At 41.9% G+C, this 26,692-nt stretch overlaps 1 protein-coding gene across 7 annotated transcripts in view; it reads right to left on the bottom strand.

Moving 5' to 3' along the window:
* The window catches only part of ASPHD2 (aspartate beta-hydroxylase domain containing 2), a 164,152-nt gene that overhangs the window by 5,142 nt on the left and 132,318 nt on the right, over nt 1-26,692 (bottom strand). For all 7 annotated transcript variants that reach the window (XM_077461372.1, XM_077461368.1, XM_077461367.1 and 4 more), the window contains exon 2: nt 15,348-16,481. In XM_077461372.1, coding sequence (XP_077317498.1) covers nt 15,348-16,299 — 952 coding nt within the window. In that variant the 5' untranslated portion in view covers nt 16,300-16,481. The remainder of the gene's footprint in view (nt 1-15,347; nt 16,482-26,692) is intronic.

Here is a 26,692-nt window from a genome sequence, read left to right as displayed (position 1 = left end):
CAGCTATTGGCTACTGGCTATGAACTTCCTTATTCTAGTCCGGTCGTACGTCATCACGTTTGAATCCGTTGGACTTGTGTGATTGTGTGTGACCAAGTCCGTTTGTTCGGAAAGTCCGTCGGAACTCCGTCGAAAGTCAGTCGGAAAGACCGCCGGACCTAGTCCCTCAAAAAGTCTGGTCGTGTGTACGCAGCATAAGGGTCCATTCACACCAGGTGTGGTGGGAAAAGAAAAAAATGGGGAAGAACTGCCCGCCGTACTCTTTTCCCCCCAGCACAGCGCAGGTCACCGAACACTGGCTGATAGACCTTTATGAAATGTCTGTGCTGGTCTGGCCTAACCACACTGCATACCAGACACTGTGTTGCATCGCAGCAGCTGGTGAAGTATATATAAACCCTTACTTTGTAAAATAAATAATTCAGTTTCAAATAGAAACGAAATGTAAAAAACATGTGAATATATACTGCATTAGAAAAAAGAAAATGATAAAATACCATTTTTCTTTTTATAAGTGATCACATGACCTCTGTTTTCAGCTCTATGGAGGTGCTCAGAGAGGTATGGGTGGAGAAACAGCAGTACACGGATCTTTCCAGTGAATGGCTGTGCAAGGGAAGCTTGCTAGCATTGGTCTGATCATTGAGGGCAGGCAAGCTGTTCTCCCAGTGCAGCCACAAAACAACCATGTTGGGAAGCATGTGCTCTCTTGCCTAGTGTGGTCAGTTTGAAATAGGAGAGCAGGGGGACTAGCAGGAACACTATGTATTTCACAAAAAAGAAGCAATACAAAGAACAGATGCTTTTTAACATGGTACAACAGACACATCAAGAATATGAAATGTTGGGTTAATATATTCTTTAAAAGAGTAGCAGGGGTTTACAAAAAACCAACCTTATACTCCCCTAGGTGGATGCAGCATCAATTTCCCGCACTGAGAACATTAGGCCTCAGGACAACGCTGTAATTTTGTTGCACTAGATAAGCCTCTCTAAAACATAAGGCCACAAATTAACACATAGGTGACATCAACAAAAAAGGCCACCCTGCGAGTGGTCAGAAGTTGAGATATTTAGAATGGTTTTGAAGTGTGGTCTCTGATGGCTGAACCAGGATAGGGTCCCACAGAGTCACAGGGGAATGTAATGTGTGCAACACCCTGTAGAAAGACCTTCATCTTTAGAGGCCAACAGTCTCTGAAACTGAACAGCCAGGGACAATATTTTCTCCTTGATGGTACTCTGAGCCAGAGGCTGGTCCATGGCAAAATAGAGAAATGACTGAATGAATCCCATGTGGTAAGCCTTTCAGGTGTGATGATTGCAAGGTGATTGCATAGCCATTTAGAGCATAGGGATGACCTTATCTAATCAGAACCTGGCTGGGCTACAATGCCAGCGATCATGAAGCAGGATGGTAGATCGACCCTTGAGAAAAAAGGTTACAATATAGTAGAGCCCACAGGGTGTCGGCCAAGAGCATATCCGCGTACCATGTCCTCCTGGGCCAGGTTGATGCAGATGAGAGAGGAGCTGTAGAGAAGGAAGGGCTTACAGTAGATCAGGCTGAACTCATTCCACGGTGATACTGAAGCATCCACTGCAAATGCCTGAGGGTCTCTGGACCTTGGGGACAAAACCTATACAGTTTTCCCTTTAAATGTCTATGCCAGAAGTTCCATGACTGCCGTCGCTCACTTGTGGCAAAATGCTTGGAAGAGCCCATTCCCTCAAATCCAGATGCGGATGGAGAAAATTCACTTATTAAATATTTTTACACCAGGGATGTGGATGCCAGACAGGGCCGAAACATGCAGTTCAGCCCAAGTGAGAATCAAGTCTGCATCACATTGTGCAGTGCAACTTCTTCTTGATGTAGTCCATTTTTAGCTTTGCCCGACCGTATTCTGGTTGGGTGACCTTACCGCTGAGGAGGTTCAGCATTGAAGGGATAACCAAATTGCCCTGAATTCCAGCATGTTGATGGGAAATCAAGCTTCCCCCACAGGGATAGGGCATCCAGGACTCAGCTTGGCATTCATCATGACACACCATTAGAAAAAAGGGTTTCCCTGACTCCAGCACCAGGTTGAAAATAAACCATGCCAAAAAGTCTGGCCTTGCATGTCAGATGCAGTGGGCAGTCTAAGGACTACATCTTTTTGCTCCATTTTGCTACAATGTTGATTTGCAATAGTCTAACTTGAGGCCCAAGATCCTCCTTTATACAGGCACAAGTTGAGGGCTGCACCTGGGACGGAGGGGTGCAGGCATGAGAGAGGAGGGACAGAAGTTTGTTGTTGGGCAGGAAGATGCCGTCAGGGCGATACTCAATACCAAACACTGCTACTCTAATCAGTAAGTGGGGTCCAGTGACAATTTTCAAGGTTGAAGATCCATTTGAACAGCTGCAGAAACTGCACTGTCCTTCCACTGGCTGACAAGGCTTGGGAGGCCTGGTCATTTAGCATGGGATTGTCCAAGTATCACACAATGAGAATCCGATGGGGAACAGAACACCTTGGTGAATTTTTGGGGTGCTGTAGACAGACCAATAGGGAGGGAAACAAACTAGTAATGTTAACTGGTATGTCCACAGCAAAGCAGATAGCATTGAGGAGGAGAAATATGGGGATGGGCAAATAACTATCCCTAATGTCCATAGAGTTATGAAGGTCCCAGGTAGAAGGCAGGCAATCATAAACCTGGTTGACTCCATGCAGAACTTTTGGACTTGCAGGAACAAGTTGAGAGCTTTCAGATCAAGAATGGGTAGAGTGCTTCCATTTACCTTGGAAACAGTGAACAGGTTTGAGGGAAAACCCTAAAAATCATTCCTCGTTCCACATTAAGACAACAACCTTGTGAGAAAAGCTGCTGAACAGCAAGAACAGCCACCTATTTTTGCAAGGAAGATGGCAAATTTGAGAGCATGAAATGGAGAAGAGGTCGAAACTTTAGTTTGTAGCCCCTTTAAATGACACTTTAAACTAATACCTCTGCGATATCTTTGGATCAGAGTGCCAAGAAGGCAGAGAGACATTCCCCTACTCTTACAAGTAGGGGTGCGCCAGAGGAAGATGGTGTGCACATGCATGTCAGGGGTGGATCGAGGCCACAGAAGTGCAATAGCAGCCTATTGAACAGACTTTAGTCAGAATTGGGCTGAAAATGGCCCCAATTTTAAAAAGGCTAGCGCTTCTGCTTTTTGGTTGCAAGCCATCATTCAAAAGTATAATAACCACCAGGGATTGTAGAGCTAGCAGACAGCGACCAGAAAAAGGAACAAAGCCCACAACTTACAGCGAAAGAGGTCTTCAACACTAGAGCAGGATATTAGGGAGAAGGCCCATCCTAGCTTTGCCCTCCAGGGACAGAACTCCAACAAAGCCAGTGAATGCCAGTCAATGTGCCAAGGTGAGCAACCATGCAGGATCCAGTGCAGGATGCATCTTCCTTAAGGCTGAGTCATAGTGTGGTATCCCAAGGCTCAACCAGAGGCATCAGATCTATAAAGCTGTGATCTCCTGACTAATCTACTCCACAATGCTGTTTGTATAGTCCTAGTAGTGACATTATCAGAACAGTGGCACGGTACATGGAGCCTGCAAGGAAAATGCCACTGACCACCTATGTTAGGGCTACAATCCTCCTACTGACCACCAGTGATAGGGTACTATATCCTGACCACTATTGATAGAGCAGGCCAGGGTATTTTTTACTTCTACTGACCTACTATGCCAGGGCATCCATCCTCCCCACTGAGGCATTTTTTTACTACCGACAAAACTTGGGATTTTCTCAATTCCATGGACCTGACACCCAAACAGTCTGACAGACCATGAATAGGCTCTGCCTTAAACTCACAAACCTAGTGCTAGCCATACATTATACAAACTGATTGTATAATTTCTGTACAACGCTTTGCAATCTGAGGACAAACCTAAACACTTTATTTGTATAAAATAATTCCATTAGTGAAAAAAAATAAATAATAATAAATCAGGCAGGGCCTTTACATATAGTTTATGACCGATATAAAGATTGTATCATGTATGGCCAACTTTAACCACTTCAGATCCGCGCTATTGCCAAATGACGGCATTAGCGCGGACCTAGATTTCCAGGACTACGTCTATTGACGTCGTCCTGGTTACGAGCGGCCTGCGCGCCCCCTGAGGGGCGCGCGCGGCGCGCTCTGTGATCGGCGAGTCCGTGAGACTCGCCTGATCACCGATCCGTGTAAGGGGTCGATCCCGACCCCTTATCACGTGATCAGCTGTCAGCCAATGACAGCTGATCATGTGATAGAACGGAGCCGGTAATCGGCTATTATTCCTCCTCGCGCTGACAGCGCGAGGAGAGAAAAAAAAAGCCGATCACCGGCGGCCGTGATCGGGACATCAGTCCCGATCACGGCCATCAATAAAAGGGACCACCTGCCACCTGCCTGTGCCCACCTGCCTCCCGCAGTGCCATCCTGAAGTAAAATAAAAGAAAAAGTAAGTGCCCCCCGTCAGTGCCCATAGTGCCCACAGTGCCACCCCACAGTGCCACCCCACAGTGCCACCCCACAGTGCCACCCCACAGTGCCACCCAATCTGCCTCAAAGGTGCTGCACCCCAGTGCCGCCCATCAGTGCCCAGCAGTGCCGCCCATCAGTGCCCAGCAGTGCCGCCCATCAGTGCCCAGCAGTGCCACCTATCAGAGCCACCTATCAGTGCCACCTATCAGTGCCCATCAGTCCCATCTATCTGTGGTACCTATCAGTGCCCATCCGTGCCACCCATCCGTGCCACTTATCCGTGCCACCCATCCGTGCCATCTTATCTGTGCCCATCTTTGCCCATCAGTGCCGCCTTATCTGTGCCCATCGGTGCCGCCTTATCTGTGCCTATTAGTGCCGCCTTAACTATGCCTATCAGTGCCCACCAGTGCAGCCTATCAGTGCCCACCAATGCAGCCCATCAGTGCCCACCAATGCAGCCCATCAGTGCCCACCAATGCAGCCCATCAGTGCCCACCAATGCAGCCCATCAGTGCCCACCAATGCAGCCCATCAGTGCCCACCAATGCAGCCCATCAGTGCCCACCAATGCAGCCTATCAGTGCCGCCTAATCAGCGCACTTCAATGAAGGAGAAAAATGACCCGTTTGCAAAATTTTATAACAAACTATTAAAACATGATTTTTTTTTTTTTTTTTTGCATTTTTTTTGTTTGTTTAGCAAAAAATAAAACTCCGAGCTGTAACTAAATACCACCAAAAGAAAGCTCTATTTGTGGGAAAAAAATGATAAAAATTTCATTTGGGTACAGTGTTGTATGACCGCGTAATTGTCACTCAAAGTGCATCAGCGCTGAAAGCTGAAAATTGGTCTGGGACTGAGGGGGGTTTAAGTGCCCAGTAAGCAAGTGGTTAAAAAAGACTTGCCTTCCTTCTGGTGTTTTGCTTTTGTACATGCTTTATGCAGATTTTGGAATATGAATCTGTGCTTGGCTGGCTTTTTGAACAGAATTGCTTGATAAAGGATCAAAAGTACTAATTTAAAATCCTCCATTTTATTATTAACCAACTGAAAAAGTTTAAAATTCATAAATAGAATGAGCCAGCCACACTATATTAGGACAACCTAATAGCGCACGTCCTTTCACTTTCTAGGAAAGGTTAAAGGTTTTTGTTTAATTAACTAGTACACATGAACTTGAGTGCTTCATAAGTGAACTGTACAATATCAATACAATCATATCGATTGCTGGTACTAAATTTTCCCAGGTGCCAGCACTCCTGACACTTTTCACAGCATGTTTTTCACAAATTGAAGTGTGCTGCTACAAGGAAACTGTTCTGGACTCCATGAGCAAAGCAAGGGTTAGAGAGAGTTGCTTAGTGTACATGTGCTATATACGCAATCACATAGCTGCTTAAGGATTTACTCACTGTGCAGCAAAACAGATGATCTCATTAAAGTATAGAGATTATCGATCTTCATTAAATCCCTTCTATGATTATACTCAAACCTAATTTCCAATGCAGTTTGTCACAGACATAATTTAGAAGAGGAAACACAATTTGCATGATAAAGCAATATATAGCCGTTTCAGAAAATGAAAACCTTTTGTGTTTTTCTAGTTATGCATGTGAATATAGGCAATATCACCAGGTTATATTCTTTTTTTTTTATGTACTTTTCTTTAAATAAGTACTATTATTTAGCTGTAAGGGGATTTTTATTAACTCTGGCAAGCTCTGAAGCTACGAGTTCCGTTTTAGCCCTTGTACACACAGTCGGAGATTCCGACGGAATGTGTCCTATCGGACCGTTTTGTCGGATAATCTGACTGTGTGTGGTATGCATCGGACTGTTTCTGTTGGAATATTCGTCGGACCCAATTTTCCAACTTGTTGGAAATATTTTCCGACAAACTGGTCCGATCAGACATACTCCGATCATGTGTAGAGAATTTTGATCAGACAAAATGCCACGCATGCTCAGATCAAATTCCTACACCAAAGCTATTGACTACTAGCGTGAACGTAGTCCCGTCGTAACGAAATAACGCCATCGCGTTCTGAACGATCGGATTTTCCGACAACTTGGTCCGACCGTGTGTATGCAACAGTTTCGGACACAATCCGTCGGACAAAATCGGTCAGACAAAATCCAACGGATTTGGTTGGCAGAATGTCCGACCGTGTGTACAAGGGCTTAGACTGAATTTATAGCACCGCCTGCTGCTGATATCTGGTATTGCCATACAACCACAAAATAAAATGTTTCTGCTAGAGCAGGGCCAGTCAAATTACTAGGAATAAGTGTCTCTACTTTAGTCTTGCACATCCATGTGGGGGGGTGTCACAAATAATATACTGAGGGTATTGTAGTGCTGAAAAAGGACTGTCAGAGGCTTCATAAATGTTACTGGAAATGGTCAGAGACTGGGGACAGGTTACATAAGTGGTTTAATTCTTGAGATGTGCAAAAGGAGACTATTAGAGACTGGGGACATGCAACACAATACTGCTATAGATTACAGACCCTTTACGAATAAAGGTTATGGATGCTGCAGCTCAGTGGCCAAACACCACCACCCAAAGGGACCCCGTTTGTGAAACCGGGTTCTAGAGTCTATAGATCTTACTGCGATTACCTAAAACACAGGGTTTCACTTATCTCTTGTACTCTTACCCTATTCATCTTCCCTACAGGACACTTCAGTAGACCCAGGAATGTGTCTCTTTAAAGGCGTCTCATGTCAGTGCTAAGAAACATGTCGGTTAGGGCTTGTTCCCGCATGCAATAACCCTCGATGCTTCTCTGAAAAGCAATCCACAATGGGTCACTTTTTTGATGGTGGTTGACAGGTGAATGGGAGGCTATAGGTCGTATCAGCACCTTTTTTTTTTTTAAGCCACAAAAAGCCACACTGTTCTACCACACCCACATGCATTGCACACGGTTGCACCATGGTCCCGGTAACTTGAATGTGACATGTTCAGTGATGGGTCTCCCACTGAATGCAATGGGGTTTCATTTTTGCTGTAAGCAAAGCAAAGCATCACAGCATGTATAAAGCCCTGAGTGGCTGCCTATTCTTCAGGTGAGTAGTTGGGTAGAGCGATCAAAATGCAGCTCAATTCGCTACTTTTACTATCCCCTGGCTCCATATCTTAACCAACCCCTTTTGTACAGAAGTGCTGTTGGCTTAAAGATACAACTTGATGCTGTTGCCTACATAGGGCTTCATTCACAATGGCACTGTCAAACCAACATCTAGATTCATTTAGGGGACATTTCTAATCGAATGATTTGTCAACGGCAGTATTTACACTGGTCGAGTACCTGCACAGTTTAGCCCTGTTTATAGAAAAAAAAAAAAAAAAAAAAAGAGATTCTCTTGTGTCCAGGATCCAAACAGAAACCCTAAAATGCACCTAACCATCTAAAACTGCCTTGAAGCAGTACATCTAACAAAGGAAAAAGATACAACTATGCATACTGTGCCCAAATGTATGCTGCATCCTGAAAGGAAAAGACTTTAAAAATGGAGATATTGGTATGTAGAAGCCAATCTAATCACCATTACAGCTGATCCAATTTGTTGCTCTGTACAGGTAACAATAACCAGATAAACCATCATGTTCAGTTATGGCTGATCTGTAAATAACAGGTATTCATTAAGCAAATGCTACAGTGCAAAAAAAAAAAAAAAAAAAGCATGAAATGTTCTAATGATCTTTGTGTCTGGCAGAGATCTAAGACCTGACAGATGAAAGGCGATACCCAATTAACATACTGTATTGATCCAGCAAATGGCAAGGCTTTGCTGACAGCTTTTGATGACAAGTCAATGTCAAAACTGGAGCATGCAAACCTATCCAAGCGCAGCCGGTGATGCAATTACATCATGTTGATCTGTATCTTTAACATAGAGATGAGTTATGGCTTGTTACATCAGAGCTGTAAGTATGCAAGTAAATATAGGAGGGTACACAAAATAACGAAAAAAATAAAAAATAAAATCACATGCAAAAGGGAACCCAACCATGAAAAGTAGACCATATAATGTCAAACTGCCAAATGGCAGTATACAATCAACTAAGAGGCTTAGAAGTTCAATATACACGTTTTCTAAAGGAGTTAAAAAAAAATGCCAAAATGCTCTGTCTAAACCAAAGGATCACTGGTCAAAAAAAAAAAAAAAAAAAAAAAACACTTCTAAATGATTTCATTACTTTAGGGTGAAAGTCGTTTTGGTTTTTCTGTGCTACAGTGGTGTAACCATTAATAACTTTCTACTCTAAAGGATAGCCGATTGGTCATAAAATCTAATTTCCACTTACTTTTGTTAGTAGGTAAAAAAAATAAAAAAATAAAAACACACACCACATTTTAACTTCAAACTTACCTTTGAAAAGTGAAAATGAACACAAATGTGTATAAAATGTAATTTTCTTTGACAGTGCTTTAAAAAGAAAAAGACTAACAATTATGGGCAGATGTGCAGTATAATTATATTATACTAGATGTAGGTTGGGCCAATGCTGGGCCCCTCTTTCACAAAGACCTGACTTCCATGGCAGGTGAAAAGTGGGAGACATTCTTCATAATACGGTTACCACGCTCCTAGTTTGTATTATCCAAGTTGTGTTGGTTATGGAGCACCTTATCTGCTTCCTGACTGGAATGGAGACATGTAAAACGGTATTGCAAAGGCTACTCTTCGTCTATCTACCCATCTTTCACAGTAGGTGTTTGTACTTGGGCAGTTGTTGTATAAGGGGTCTAAAAATAGTTCTTGCACAGGGACCCTTGGGTGACCGTCTGCCAGTCTAGTGTAATGCTAAGCTTTGTGAAAAGGACTATTCCTGTATCTGGAACTGGCTTGGTTTAGAACTCATAATTACATTTTTTTCAGTTAGATAGAAAGAATGCAGAGCTTACCATTTATAATAAGCAGAGACAGTGTGGAAACAACAACATGAGAGGTGTGTCACCTCTGGCCATACTTCCACTTGTCTTTGAAGGTGCTGGAACAAAGGTTATTGGTCACCCCCAGGCCATGACAAGTACCAATGACAGCTTTCCAGCAGAATTCTGCTTTTATTAAATGTAACCAACCTAATCTAATTAGCATTTTTGTTTTGTTTTTACCTTGTGAAACATTTTATAAATGCCTATGTCCTTTGTTCAGGTCTGTTGCCATTTCTGGGTGTGGTGGCAGGTAATCCAGCGCTGCAGATGTGCCCACGCAGGCTGGTCTCCAGGCTCCTCTTTCAGTGATGCCATCACCTGCAGCCTCTCTCCTGGCTCCCGGTACTGAACAGCCAGTAGTAGGTGTCCTCATCACAAAAGGCAGTGATGTGTACACCTCCTGTACACAGAAGAAGAGAGAAAACTCAGGTCCAGAAGGTCAGATGATTGGCAATTTATGTGTGTAAAAGGGGCGTTTGGATAGTTTTTTGATGCCAGTAGTTAGAGGGGGTGGGGCAGTCTGGAGTTTAGCTCTAACAGTTAACTTTGTTTAATCATTCAAATAGTTAGATCAAAATAGTAGATCAAAAAACACCCCCTTGCAGATTAATTTGACTGTTTTTTTGCTCCCTATTTCATTTGAGCTTAAAGCGTCTGTTACCCCAACACTTCATATTCCTGATATGTGGCTGCTGTACCATGTCATTTTATGAGAAAGTATCCTGTTCTCTTTGTATTACTTCCTTTGTGTGAAATCCCTGGTATACCTGCCAATCCATCCGCCTTCTCTGCTTTCTTATCAAACTGACCACACTAAGCAGAATACACAGTGGTCAGTTGTCTAGCTGTGCTGGGACCTCAGCCTGCTCTCCTTCAATAACCAGACTTGCCCTGACACCCCCCCCCCCCATGCACAGCCATTCACTGAGAAGTTCAGTATACTGCTGTATCTCCTCCCCCAGCTCATATGCAGCTGAGAACAGAGGGAATGTGCTCACTTATAAATACCTTTTTTTTTTCCCCATTTTTTTTTTTTTTTTTATATCTATACACAAATGTTCATGCTATTTTAAACTGAATATATTGTTTTACAAGGCGAGGGTTTACAATCACTTTAACCTGTTGATTATGATATACAGTATTTAGGTCTTGTTTTCAATAAAATTAGGTGCTAGTGACAATTTCCATGCTGCAAAACAAGAGAGATTAACAGACTGGCTGTTTACTGAATGAGAGTATGAAACAATAATTACGTTTAAGGGAATGTATAATACTTTTTTTGGCTATGCAGTACATACATATAGTTCAAATGCATATGAAAAATAAAGAGCATGTTCCTGTCCTCAGGCCTAAATACTCCATGAACAGGAGCCCTGGGCTCAGTCAAGCGCTCCGATTTGTGAGAACAGAGGGGGAATGGATGAACAGCACCTGCAGGTGCTATTGGTTATGGCACTTTAGCAATTGGGACAACCATATTAAGAGATTGAAATACCGGTAATTTGTCTATAGGAGAAGTACTGTATCTTCATTTTTTTTCTTTTTTATATACACATAAGAAATGAGTTTGATGCAAATATAATGTATAGTTTATAGTTATACATGTTCATAGGGACTGCATATTTACTAGTTACATATGCAGAATTTGATTACCGCTATATAGCGCTACACCATTGGTTGTTCTTTACTGCTCCTTCTCACAATTCAAGTCTACTTGTGTAACTGTAAAAAGGACAAATTCACAAGTATTACAATTCATCTAGTCCTCCTCCCTAGATCCCTCAAAACATAAAACTGGGACACCACCCAGCACCCGATTGTCCTTACTTCTCTCCTCCAACAGTTGTGGCTTCTTGTATTGTCTACAGCCTGGCAAAAATTGTGCCAGACTGCTTGTATCCCAATTTCTGATGAACTTGAATGGGACATTTTTCCCCATTGAACCAGTATTTCCCAATGAAGAATGAATTATGGGGCAATCATGTGCCGGACGGGGGGGGGGGGGGGGGGGAAGCAATCCAGTACTAGACTTTTACCAGTCAGTCTGTAGAAAGCACTGGAGGCTGCAGTCATCAGAGAAGGGAAGTAAGGATCTGTGGTGGTCGGTTGCATGATTTAGTGTACTGAGTGTGTCCATGTGAATTTTTGTAAAATTTGCAAACTTGTTTTTTAAGCAACTAGGCAGGTAAACTACTCTGCTACTTGTGTGATGGTGGTTAATTTTCTTTATATGGTGGGTTTCAAGTGGGGCCCTTGACATTAATAAATGCCAAAGACATGTAGGTAGGTTAATTGGCTTCTGTCCAAAATTGGCCCTAGTATATGAATGGGGACCTTGGATTGTGGGCTCCTTGAGGGTAGGGACCGATGCAAGTGTGCAATGTACAAGGATAGGGACAATTGTAGACACTCATTCAGGTTGAACTGGATGGACTGGTGTCTTTATTCAACCTTACCAACTATGAAATGGACACACAGAAAATTCAGACAACAGGATATAGAGACATGATACAAGAGATGGTCATGCTGGGTCTACAGGGTCATAAAAGGGAGGGGTCACCCAGTGAAGTCACCGGGTGGCCTGCCCCTTAGTTTATTTAGCAGTGGGTAGGCGGCAGAACTGTCATTTGGCGGGAACCAAGCGTCGGTGCGGGTCTGTTTCTTTTTTTCCGTTCTAGTCAGCGGCCAGCGTTCATCGTGATTAATGTTGGATCTACTTCAGGGGACATTTATCTTTTGGGGGCTTTTGAATAAAGGACTGTCACTGGGTTATTTACTTTGCACATTTTTTTAACTAAGTATCCCAAACTCATTTACCTGTTAAAGAGGGCTTCCAGATTTCAATAAGTCACTCTCCTGCACCCCCACAACCACTGGGCCAGGGTTGTGGGGAAGAGGCCCTTGATCACATCAACATGGGGACAAGGTGCTTTGAGGGGTTCAGGATGGGGGTGCTCGCTCATCTCCCCATTTCCTGGCCTGCATGCTCGGATAAGGGTCTGGTATGAATTTGAGGATACCTCATGCCAAAATAATAAACAAAATGGCATGGGGTCCTCTCTGAAATCCATATCAGATCCAAAGGGCTTAATAGGGATTGGGGGAGGGGGTACGCTGCTTTTTAAAAAATTTTATTTAAAATTAAATTATGGCGCCTTTTTTGTTCACATTCTGCTGTCAGTGACAAATACCGCAAATGAGTTAAAGAGGCAGCTTCTACCAGCTTCTTAACAACTACCTAAAATGAAACACATTCCTTAACCATTGCATGCCTGGACCACTATTTATTTAACAAATGCATTTTTTTTTCTTTCCTTTAGTGAATTGACTTGAACATGGTTTTATGCAGTATTTACCGAGCGTTTTTGCATAAAGGGTTAGTGAATTTACATTTTCAGCATTGCATGACAAGGATAGAATCAAAACAAGTAAAGTAAATCAAGACCAGGACAGAATGAAAACAAAAAAGGTATGAGGAAATGGTTATAAAAACCATATAAAAAAAGTGAAGTGCCAGCCTATTTGGATGCAAAAAGTTTCTCTACTGACATGATATTATCCTATACTCAGGAGTTCCATGTGTAAAAAGACAACTTAAAAAAAAAAAATGAACTTATTTAAATGGGTAATTTTCCATTCTTCAAAAGGATTTTTGGAAACCTGTAACCAAACATAATATATGTTATTCAACAGGCACGGGACCAAGGTCTTTTAAGGCTGGGACAGGTTCACCATATACGTCAAGGTTTCTTCATCCCTACACCCTGTGATACTCTTTGACAGATACCAGGACACCGGTTTTAATGGTCTTTACTGTATTAATCACCATCATGAAAAATACTTTATATGGTGTTTCTACAGTTAAGACATTTATACTAGATCTGTGGTCTGCTAAATAGTTTTCCAATCTTCACATTTTATTACAAGCCCCTCTTTCCAGGAACTACTGTATAAGGATTTATTTTTAACTTGCTTTGGAACAAAGGCCCATTCTAAGAACTTCCACGCTGAAAACTTTCATATTGTACAATCCTAATCTCTACACAGAGCAGAGAATTTTCTCATTTACATCATCCAAAGGCTGGCTGGGAAGCCTTCCCTGCTCAACAAGATTTAAAAAAGCTAATAACTCCTAAGTCTCCTGTAAGAATGTGCCCAAGTATCATTATATTTATTCATTCTGGATCTACTTTTCTGGCTCAAAGTTAAAAGTGAACTGTGTATATTATCAGAAAGAGAAATATGATTAACAGATTATCTGATTTTATTTTTAAGCAAGATAGATTCTTAAACCTTAAAAAGACTCATGATTTGTGTGTGTGTGGAGGTGTGCAGTTAGGGTTGAAATAATATTGTTTGAGGGTTTTAAATTCAAATATTCAAAATTTTTCACAATCTCTAACCATTATTTTCTCTCTTTGGTCTGTTAAATAGGGGTTTGTTATATCTGTTAAAGAAAACAACACTTGGTAATCCTGCCAGAAATGCAGTGATGTCCCATTACGTGTCCTAGGTTTTGAAGTCTTACTCCCACCCCCATTCTATGCCTAAACCTACTCCCACCCCCATGCTAGGCCCTATACTAACTAGGCTGTTAAGGAAAGATGCATATACTTCGACCAATCTATGGGCACTCTGGTTCGGTTAGATGATTGCCTCCCAGTGCCGTCTTCAGGGGAAAGGAGGGACAGTGGACAACAAGTGACCCATAGTATTCTATGGGTAACATCACCATCCAGGCTCTTCAGCCATTGTCACTGCTTTCTCCTCTTCCCGGAAGCCAGCCACTGGGGAGATTATATGACCAGACAAGAGTTCCCTTAGATTAGACAAGTACACATCTTTCCTTTACAGGGTAACTTATTTTTTTTATTTTTAAAACAAACATATCCTACTTACCTGCTCTGTGCAGCAATTTTGCACACAGCAGCGCCGATCCTCCTCTTTTTGAGTACCCCGCTGGTACTCCTGGCCCCTATCTTCTGTACCCACACCGAGCATCTTTAAATGAGGGCACCCAAGCAGGCTTGCTCCGAACCCACTTCTCTGCATGTCCATTCACACATGCACAGCTGTGGCTTGGCCTGCCCTGTCTCTTTTCATTGGCTCACTGGCTGTGATTGACAGCAGCGGCAGCCAAAGGCTCCCACTGCTGTCTCAGCCAATATGGAGGGAGAGTCCTTGGATCATCGCTGAATCACGACGGGGCTCAGGTAAAATTAGGGGGGCTGCTTCACAGAGAAGGTTTTTTTTATCTTCACCTTTAATCTTAGGTTTTTAGAGGACTTCTACTTTTTAGGAATACAGAACTCCTGCTTTGTTATGGATATGAGGAGTGGGGGGGGGGGGGGGAGTCTTAATACACTTCCTGTGACAATGTTGCTTCTCCATAGATACAGTAAAATGAGAGAGCGTTGTCACTGTAGAACAGGAAGTGTGTTACTGGTAGACTCACCAGGTGAAAAACAGGAAAAAGCTGAAAAAGAAAAAAAAACGTTTTGTAACTATTGTACATCTAGAAGACTGGTAAACTACAATACATAAAAAATGTTGTTCTTAGATTTAGATACTCTTTAAAGGATATTCTTCATTGCCCATGCTTTGAACCTTAGTGATCTTGTGTTTGTTACCTATAAAATTTACAGTCCCCAAACTGTATTAAAGTTGTCACAGAAATGTATCTTGCACCGCAAGCTTCTCTGCAATTACACTTCAGTTTTGACATGAATGACCTAAACTCCAAAACTGAAGTGAGTTGCAAATAGTAAACTACCATAATATATTAATAAAAATAACCCTCACCATCAACAAAGATTTTTTTTTGTTCTTAAAATTTTAAAGAAATTAGGGAATTTGGAGTGAAAATGCATACCTAAATGGCATCTTATTCTGATGTTGGTGGGCCCATAATGCTCTGTTATGACTGTTCCCGGGGTAAGCACAGATATACAAGCATTCCCAAACACATTGTTGCCAACGAAGGTACGAAGAGATCCAAGCAAGCGATACGTCCGTGGGCATTTCCTGCAATTGTTAGGAATGCACACACCTTGATTGACTAAATAAAATGTGAACCATTCCCCAGTTGGAGTACTGTTTAATTTCCAACCTTGAGGCATGCCGCAGTTTGAAAAGGCTTTGTAGATGACTTCAAATTCACTGAGGATGGTGGCAAAGTTCTGTTCTAGCAGCTCCACATCATGCTTTTGAGCATCCCGCGCAAAATAGGGCATGGTTGGTAAATCAGGAAGGAAGAAAAGCTCTGGCTTTTGTATAGATGGCCTGTCGTTTAAATAACGACCTTGTTCGCGGATGCCTTTGTGAATTCTGCCCATGCCAGACCAGGAGTACCTTTTGGCATATTCCTGCAGATTATGATAGAGTTTTTGGTTCAGTCCTTCATTATGGGTACAACGTACACACTCACGTGAGTGGCAATAAGCAAACCCATTCTGCAAGCCTTTGGCGTCTGAACTTTGAATGAGTAAATTCACAGTGGCAAAGGGAGAACGGGGTTGGTCCTTACCAACTCGGTAACAATACCATGCAAACAACAATAAGAGGCAGACAACGGTAGTTAGGGCAAAGGTATTGCAGTCACGCACAGCTTGGATGCACCCAGCAATCAGGTCACGAAGTCCTCTTAGTAAACAGGTCCAGTCAGTCAACCACTCTGCAGACATTTTTGTCCAGCCGCTGTCTGGTTTATAAGACGATGCAATGCAACAAGGAGTGGAAGTTCTAGAAGGAGCCCACACCATGCGGGTTAATATGGATGAATTGGTGAACAAGACAACATGACTCTGCCTGTTCCCTTTAGACATCTAAGCAATGTTAGTAGCTAGGGGTTGTTTGGTGCTGAAATCTAGAAGCACATAGACACACATAGGACCATACTGATTTCCGTGGTCTGGTCTTGTACAGTACGTAGCAATGTGTCATCACTGGTTTTACGGCTATCCACTGAGGAGAGGTCATTCTGAAGAAGACAGCAGGCGGTCTATATCTGTTGAAAATAAGAACACAAAATTAGACTTTTTATTTGTATATGCTCTAAAAATGTAAGGGTATTTAAAAAGCAAATTCAACATGGTTAATAGCATGGGGGTATGTGAAACAAAAACCTCTTTCCTCTTATGCCCTGTACACATGGTCAGGCATTCTGACCACAAAATCCGTCAGATTTTTTCCCCGACGGATTTTGTCCAAAACTTGTGTTACATACAGACGGTCGCACAAATTTGTCAGAATATCCGATCGTTCTGAACGAGGTGGCATCAAACACGTACGTTGGGACTATAAACGGCCCTGTAGCCAATAGCTTTTATCTCTTAGTTTATTCTGAGCATGCGTGGCACTTTGTCCGTCGGACTAGGCTACACACGATCGGAATTGACGCGCATCGGATCATGTTGTTGGAAAATTTTATATCCAGCTCTCAAACTTTGTTGGTCGGACATTCCGACGGAAAAAGTCAGATGGAGCCCACACACGGTCGGGTTATCCGACAACATGGTCCGATTGGACATTTTCCGTCGAAATTTCCGACCGTGTGTACAAGGGCTTACACATTTTACCCATGCGGCTCACGAGTATGCTCAGTGTTTGGGTCTGCTGCCAGCTGCATATGTTCAAATCCTTTTTAACTTCTCTACAGAAGAAACCAAAAAATATAGCAAATTCTGGAAGAGAGACAATTCTAACCAACAAGAAAACCCTGGGGAAAATTAAGACTACTTCGGCCCCTATTCTGACTTTTTGTTATGCTTGAAATACTTCTAGAAACCCACAGTGACAGTGCAAGGCCCTGCCACTGTAAAAATACTTGTAAAATGAACACAGGGTTTGCATGTATGCAGGGTGCAGGATACTAGGGCATTTATTATGAACAGAGAAAACTATTTTTACATATTTCTCTGTATTTTGGTATTCCTGGATTGGGCTCCTTAGTTTGGAGAATTTTGAGTGCTTTGGGAGGGAATAAATCTCCAACCCAGTTTACAGGTTTTGCAAAAGACCAGATGCTGAGTACACAGTCATTATAATTATTGTTATAATGATAGACTTGGGTATAGTTCAGAGCTCCTGTTTGGAGATAGATATGTGTTTCTGTTAGGAGACAGAGGAGTTCTACTCAAGAGATAGCACTCCATGCTGGAGGAAAGATTCCATGTCTGTAGGACTAGGAGAGTTGAGGCAGTTAAGCGAATCTGGGGGACAGAAAGAGTCTGGAAGAGGAGGGAATGACTAGGAGAGTCCAGGGGACTGAGGGAATCTAAGTTTCGGAGGAACGAGAGGGCCCAGGATGCTAGGAGATCCTCCATTCAGAAGCCAGGGTTGGGCCCATACAGCAGGGAGCTAGGAACTACAGAGTGAGTAAGCCAGGAAAGCCTTGAAAGCCAGGAGAGCTAGGTAAGATGGACTGAGGGACGAGTGACAAGAGCAGCAGTGCTGCTGATAGCCAGGTGGCTTGGTATTTTCGTTACTTGTTTTGCTGGTAAAAATCTCCTGCTTGGGCAACTGCTTTGTGAACTTTTACTTTTCCATATTCAATAAAAGTGGGCTGGTAAGTCTTAAAACCCCAGTTTGGCCTGACGTGGCCTTACTACAAAATGTTATTACCACTTAGCTAAACAACTCCCATATCACACCCTAGATCGCTGAACGCCAGTCAAAATGCTACTACCGCTAAGCTAAATATCTCCCATATTACATCCTAGAAAGTTGAATATCAGTCGAACTGCTAAATACAAAGATGATGACATAAGTATACAAGAGCCATTTTACCTGCCAAAAGAATCTGTCCATGCTACTCTCTTGTTTACAAAGCATCGCTCTATCTTGCCTGATGGACCTGATTTTTCTATGCTGCAGTTAAGGAATATGTTATCCCAACGGTTTCTATTCCTGATATGGGTCTCTTGTACCATGTACCAAGTATCCTGTTCTCTTTGTATTGCTTCCTATGTGTGAAATACCTGGTGATCCTTCCAGTCCCGCTGCTTTCCTATTTCAAACTGATCACACTAGGCACGAGAGAACAACCATCTTTTTGGCTGTGCTGGGAGCATAGCCTGAATGTCCTCCAATAGCCAAGTAATATGCACTGCTCTTTTTCCACCCCTAGATCTCTAAGGCTGGATTCACACCTATGCATTTTTAGTGCTTTTTGCATTTTGCAGATTTGCACAGGTGTGAATTAGGGCTGAAACAAGTAATCGATTAATCGACAACTAATTGATTATGAAATAATCGATTACTATTTTCATAATCGATTATTCAGCCAGTAACATAATGGGGTTTAAAAAAATTTTTTAAGGTTATTAACCGAATAATCTAAACAATAAATCGGCCAACTAATCGATTATGAAAATAATTGTTAGTTGCAGCCCTAGTGTGAATCAATGTGAATTAATGTGATCAACTATAAAAAAAAAAAAAAAAAAAAAAAAAAAAGGGAAAAACAAAAAAGAAAAAGTTTTTCTTTTACAAACACACCTTTTGACTTTAACTTGTATTTATAATACAGAACAACGTGTATTGTGTGCCTTTTAGAACCGCCTGGAGTTCAGCTTTAATTCTTCAGTGCACCCAAACCCATATTTCAGTTCTTAGGCAGATGATGGTGGTTGTAACTTCTCAACATCTCATATACTGTACATCAAAGACTCCTAAAACAAGATCTTTGCACATAAATTCTTTGGTCCACCCACCTGCCACAAGCATTATGAAGAATTTCAATTATTTTATATTGATACTCCACAGCAGGGGCAGACAAACTACATAGGGAACACTTGCCAACGAAGGCTTTAAGAAAATAATAAAATGTAACGGTTACGGCAGCATCTTCATTATAAAAAATGATAAACGCATCAGATTCTATACCACATTAATACATGAGAAGAATAATTGCCAATGAAATCAAATTAGTTTGCAATATTCTACAATCAATCAAATAGAGAATGAGGACAACTATCTTACAGTCTAGATTTTATTAATAGGCCGTCCAAACAAAAATGTGGCTTTAGGAAATACAAAAAAAATGTAAGCACTCATACACACCAGTGGGGAAAAAATATCATGTTTACAAGCAACCATTACACTGTGATGGCACATTTTGTTTGAAAGCTGATCTCTACCTTGTAGCTGGATGGATGAGTATTTTCTAATCTACAGAAATGTTGGACGTTAACCAATATTTCTGCATCTCTAATACACATCATAGGGGAAAAAAAAATATATATCACATTACTATGCAAGCCAAGCCTCCCAGGCATTTGTTTGCATGATAATTAGTGCACATTGCATTATTAACAACCAATTCCTAAGTAGATTTACAGACATCTATATCTCATACATCACACTTTAACTGCCTCTAAATGTACCAGCAACTAAATGAATATTATAAATGCCCAAAAAACAAGGCTGAGCAGAATGCAATGGAATAATGGAAGTACAATTTTTTTTTTAACATTTATTGAAAAGTACATATAGTATAAAGACCAGAGACATAAAAGAAATAATAAAAATTACATGTACTGATAAGAATTGATACATGATGTGAGCCTTAATGTATCTACGCGTTTCGTTGTACACTCCTTCAGGACACATTTGGAGTTCAGAAATTGCAAAGAAGAGAAGGATCTCACTATCTTGCAGGAGGATCACGTAAATACGTGTTAGTCAATCAGTGATTAGACAGAAAGTGGTTTCCAATAAAGAAAAAAAACATATGAAAAAAAACTCAGGGGCAACGCAGCTCAATACCGCCGAAACCTATAGAGGCCACCTGTGAGCTGATCCTCAAAATCTTATTGAACAGGGGATATTAGATGGGAGAGACTAAGTTGTTCAATCTCTCCCAGGGGATTTTTGTAATGCCACCATATAATTATTTGGGATGATACTAGCTGGGATCTGGATCCACCATATTGGATAAATAGGCTTCCATCTATGGTCTTTCTTGTGACTTAAGGATCTTTTTTGATCTATTCATCATGGTCCACAGCATACAACATCTCCCATCTAATATGCCCTGCTCAATAAGATTTTGATGATCAGCTCACAGGTGGCCTCTATAGGTTTCGGCGGTATTGAGCTGCGTTGCCCCCGAGTTTTTTCATATGTTTTTCTTTATTGGAAACCACTTTCTGTCTAATCACTGATTGACGAACACGTATTTACGTGATCCTCCTGCAAGATAGTGAGATCCTTCCCTTCTTTGCAATTTCTGAACCCCAAATGTGTCCTGAAGGAGTGTACAATGAAACACGTAGACGCATTAGGGCTCACATCATGTATCGATTCTTATCTTTATATGTGATTTTTATTATTTCTTTTACATCTCTGGTCTTTATACTATATGTACTTTTCAATAAATGTTAAATATTTTTTTGTACTCCCAGTGTTTGTTGTGCCTTTAAAGTCTGACCACAGGTTTTCTTTGAATTCCTTATTTTTTTCTTTTTGTTCCCAATATTTGCGGATGAGTGCCTTTTCTCCCTTTCTTTATTCAGAATAATGGAAGTTGAAACTGACAAAATAATAACAGTTTGGTTGCCAGTCATTTTTGTTTTTATGTATATTTTGTAATTGCATAATTTCTGGAAAAAAAAAGTGAACCCTTAAGGAGATCATTAGCACTTTCCCATAAATTCCCAAAACGTGATTGGATTTTGTTTATTTTACAGCAAGGGTGACAATGGCATCAATATGGCATACAAAATGACCACAAGAGGAAGAATGAAGAAGAAAACCTACAGGTGACATGAAGTGAAGTAAAAATGAATCTAGTTTATAGATAGATGCAAAGTTGTCATGACCTTCATTTAGGTAAAGGATCAGGTATAATCCTCTCAAACAGATCGCACAGCAAACTACACTGGACTTCACAAGACATGCATTGAAGATGGACATACAGACATCACAAAATGTATATGTTCGTTGTGAATCTGTAAAATCATCTCACAGGGTCCTCTCATTCAGTTTGGTGTAACAAGGTAAATTGCCCCCCCCCCCCCAAAAAAAAAAAAAAAACCCTAGCACACACGGTTATGGGATAGTCTATGTCAACTGTGGCTTTACTTTCTCTAGCTTTATTATTATGTAGTGTGAATGGATTATTTTTTCTACTGTCAATATTTGGGAAACTACAGATACATGGCTGATGAACAAACTTGGGGAAAATTAAAAAGGAGTTGCTCTATAAAGGACTGCCCTAGGCCTAACTGAATACTGAAGCTCTACCCTTTTGTCCTGAATTAAATTTCTGGACTTTGCAAATGTAGGGAGCAAGTATACAATTTAACTTATCTTAATTACAGTGCCTTGAAAAAGTATTCATACGCCTTGACATTTTCCACATTTTGTCATGTTACACTCAAAAACATAAATGTATTATATTGGGATTTTATGTTATATACCAGGGATATGCAATTAGTGGAACTCCAGCTGTTGCAAAACTACAAGTCCCATCATGCCTCTGCCTTTGGGTGTCATGCTTGTGGCTGTCAGAGTCTTGCTATGCCTCATGGGAATTGTAGTTCTGCAACAGCTGGAGGTCTGCTAATTGCATATCCCTGATCTAGTGGAACCAAGTGCCCTCAGAAGTCCCCCAATTAGAAAATAGAATCCACCTGTGTGTGATTTAATCTCAGTATAAATACAGCTGTTCTGTGAAGCCGTCTGAGGTTTGTTAGAGAACCTTAGTGAACAAATAGCATCATGAAGGCCAAGGAACACACCAGACAGGTCAGGGATAAAGTTGGAGAAGTTTAAAGCTGGGTTAGGGTATAAAAAAAAAATATCCAAATAACTTTGAACATCTCACATAGCACTGTTCAATCCATCATCCGAAAATGGAAAGAGTGATACAAATGTGAACCTACCAAGACATGGCTGTTTACCTAAACTGACAGGCTAGGCAAGGAGAGCATTCATCAGAGAATCAGCCAAGAGGCCCATGGTAACTCTGGAGGAGATGCAGAGATCCACAGCTCAGGTGGGAGAATCTGTCCACAGAGCAACTATTAGTGGTGCACTCCACAAATCTGGCATTAATGGAAGAGTGGCAAGAAGAAAGCCATTGTTGAAGGAAAGCCATAAGAAGTCCTATTTGCAGTTTGCAAGAAGCCACGTGGGGGACAACGCAAACATGTGGAAGAAGGTGCTCTGGTCACAATTGCACTATTTGGCATAAAAAGAAAATGCTATGTGTGGCAGAAAACCAACACCGCCCATCACCCTGAACACATCATCGCCACTGTGAAATATGGTGGTGGCAATATCATGTTGGGATGCTTTTCTTCAGCAGGGACAGGGAAGGTGGACAGAGTTGATGGGAAGACGGATGGAGCCAAATACAGGGCAATATTAGAAGAAAACCTGTTATGCCGCGTACACGCGAGCAGAAAGTCCGATAGAAAAAGTCAGACAGAAAAAGTCTGACAGAAGCTTTTCATTGTATATTCCGATTGTGTGTATGCCTCATCTGACTTTTTTCCTCGAAAATTCTGATGGACTTAGAAATAGAACAGGTTTTAAATATTTCCGACGGAACCAATTCCTATCAGGAAACCTGCTCGTCTGTATGCTGTTCCGACGGACCAAAAATTACGAATGCTCTGAAGCAAGTATGAGACGGAGGCTATTGAACTTCCCTTTTCTAGTCCCGTTGTATGTCACCGCGTTCTTGACGGTCGGACTTTGGTGCGATTGTGTGTACGCAAGACAGTTTCAGCGGAACTCAGTCAGAAAAACCTTCAAGAGTTTATTCAGACGGGAAAATCGGTCATGTGTACGCGGCATTAGAGTCTGTAAAAGACTTGAGACTGGGGTGGAGGTTCATCTTCCAGCAGGACAATGACCCTAAACATACAACCAGAGTTACAATGGAATGACTTAGATCAAAGCATATTCATGTGTTAGGCTGTTTTCACACTGGGGCGGGCGGGGATTGACGGTAAAAAGCAGCTAGTTTTGCCAGGACTTTACCATCATTTTAGCGGCACTATTCGCCTGCTTTTAACCCCGCTAGCAGCCGAATAAAGGGTTAAATGCGCCCAAGTAGCGCCAATGTAGCGGTGCCCATCCATTTAAATGGGCAGGAGCAGTGGAGCAGCAGCGTATACACCGCTCCTTCACCACCCCAAAGATGCTGCTTGTAGGACTTTTTTTTTTTAACATCCTGTCAAAGCAGTGCCCCAGTGTAAAAAGCATTCTGGCTTTCACACTGGGACTGCAGGGGAGGCATTTTTTTAGACACTTTACAGGCGCCATTTTTAGCTTGAGCTATTTTGCAAAGAGGAATGGGCAAAAATGTCACTCTCTAGATGTGCAAAGCTGGTAGAGACATCCCCAAAAAGACTTGCAGCTGTAATTGCAGAGAAAGGTGGCTCTACAAAGTATTGATTCAGGGGGGCACTTTACACTTTTTAGATATTTATTTGTAAAAAAAAATTGAAAACCATTTATCATTTTCCTTCGACATCACAATTATGTGCCACTTTGTGTTGGTCTATCACATAAAATCCCAATAAAATACATTTACGTTTTTGGTTGTAACATGACAAAATGTGGAAAGGGTATGAATACTTTTACAAGACACTGTATAAGGTGGCTCCCAGCGGCGATACTGTGACTCCTTTGGTGTGTCAAATAGCGCGTGTCCCCCGCTGGATGCTGTGGTTCCTCCTAGTCACTGCAGAACACAGTAGTAACATATGGTCTTTAGGAGGAACCACAGCAGCCAGCAGGGAACATACCAATCCAAACCCCTGGAAGTGTGGTATATTATTGGCTCACAGCTCTGCATGTGCACAATGTTTCTACAAACCAGGCAACCACTGGACATGTTAAGTATAACATACTTCTTTCATAGGCTTATACTCCTTGGCTCCCCTCTTCTGCTTACAGAGAGACTGTTTCTAAAGATCTGACACTTCCTCATATTTCTAAAGCTTGCCCATCCCTTCTTGCCTACAACATATTCCTATTGGCCAGTAAGGAAGCCCAATGCATTTATGGTCCAAAATATGATGGGATGTAGTGACAAGCTCCAATACAGAAGTGTCAAAGATTTGCTTATCAGTATGACCTGGTATGTGATCTCATCTGCAGGCATGTCTACGTATCTGCACTTTATGCCTGCAACAGTTTTTCATTTTGCTTCTAGAGACAGAGGCGCTTTAAAATTTTTAGTGTAGTGCTGACTCCTAATGGCCCCTGCTAATTTGCTCCAGGTTCTCTTCCCAAATGGGTGTACAAGCAGCCAGGCACACAACTCAGACAGTCTCATAACTCAATGATTAGACAGGGAATGTCTTTTTATGCTTAAAAAAAAAAAGACATATGGATTTTAAAAAAATTTTTTAATTCATACTTACCTAGGTGGATGCAGCATCAGTCTAATGCTGCATTTGTCCCCCAACATCTCTACACCGAGAACCGGGCGATCGAACACAGTCGATCACTCCCGAGCAGAAAGCTGGTGGCTGTCAGTTACCAATATCTGTTCTGCTTCCTCCTCTCTCACTGAAGTGCTGAGCTGTGGAGGGGCGAGAGCAGCCAGCTTAGGCTTTCAGCGGTTCGCTGAGAGCCTGAGCCGAGTGTCGGTCCAGGGATCTAGACAGATTTCGACTCCATGGTTGCGATGTGGAGCCTGGACCATCTCTAACATCAGCAACGGGTCACAGGAGTGCAAAACGAACTGCACTCCTATGATCCACAGGAGAAGTACAAGAACAAACTTTGACGGTACTTCTCCTTTAATGCTCATTGAACTTGGTTGGAATGCAGGGTGGGCTTTGGGATACTCTGAATTTAGTGCACAAAGAAACCAGGACACTTTTTGCCTCGTCTACACTCTTCGATATAATTCCCCTCTTGGCAGGCAATAGAAAAAGCAACCCTGGGACTCCAAGAAAAGGAAAGAACCCAATTCAGCAATACTGGAGCAGATGCTCAAAGGCTTAGAGCCGTGAACAGTCACTAGGATCCTACACTCACCATATCTCTGTATTCTTGGATACTTCTGTCCAACATTGGCCCGACAGTTCTCCCGTGCATCTCCAGGCCAGATGCTCAGTGAATCCCCTTTATTTGGACCCAGCCCTTTGCAGAAAACAGGCTCCCCAGCTCTCAGTGTGCTGGGACCTTGGTGAACTCTTCAATACTTCAGCTATACTGCCCAGAAGGGCAGCAGCCCTTCAGGCTGGGATCTTCTCCTATACAAGAACTTTGCTGCTCCAGACCCCAGACTCTTTATGCACTCCTCAGCCACTGACTGGCCATTTTCCCCCAGGGATTGGCCTGAGACTACATAAATATTTAGGCCAACCCACTTAATTTCAGAATCCACTAGAAGGCAGAGGGCAGTAGCTGAGCCTGCAACCAATGAGACCCAAAAATAATTAAACTCTTCAATGATCACACACTAAAAAAAAAAAAAATATATATATATTATATATATATATATATATATATATATATATATACTTGACAAATTTGCGATACAGACCTGTCCCTGGCCTGACATGGAGACGAGTGAGAGGAAGATAGCGCGCGCGCGCCCACCCCCCGTCTCCAAGTCATTGCCCATAGCTCTTAGAGGGACATTTTATTTATTTTATTTTTTTCAAATAACTATTTTTTTTTTTTATTACAAGGGACTTTTACATTCCTTGTAATAGGAATAAAAGTGACAATTTTTTTTTTTTTTTTTAAAGAACAGTGAAAAAATAAAACGTTAAAATGAGAAAAAAAAAATATGTTTTAAATGCGCCCTGTCCTGCCAAGCTTGCGTGCAGAAGCGAACGCATACGTGAGTAGCGCCCGCATAGGAAAGCGGTGTTCAAACCACACGTGAGGTATCGCCACGATCGGTAGAGCGAGAGCAATAATTCTAGCCCTAGACCTCCTCTGTAACTCAAAACATGCAACCTGTAGAATTTTTTTAAACCTCGCCTATGGAGATTTTAAAGGGTAAAAGTTTGTCGCCATTCCATGAGCGGACGCAATTTTGAAGCGTGACATGTTGGGTATCAATTTACTCGGCGTAACATTATTTTTCAAAATATTAAAAAAATTGGGCTAACTTTACTGTTCTTATTTTTTTAAAGCGGAGGTCCACCCTAAAGTGGACCTCCGCTCATCGGAACCCCCCCCCCCCCTCCGGCGCCACAATTGGCACCTTTCAGGGGGGAGGGGGGTGCAGATACC

The sequence above is a fragment of the Lithobates pipiens genome, unplaced genomic scaffold (assembly GCF_037356315.1).
Source record: "Lithobates pipiens isolate NorthernLeopardFrog02 unplaced genomic scaffold, aLitPip1_a1.2 Scaffold_3, whole genome shotgun sequence".
NCBI classification, from domain to species: domain Eukaryota; kingdom Metazoa; phylum Chordata; class Amphibia; order Anura; family Ranidae; genus Lithobates; species Lithobates pipiens.
The sequence above is the reverse complement of the archived record's forward strand: the minus strand, read 5'-3'. Positions and strand labels throughout refer to the sequence as shown.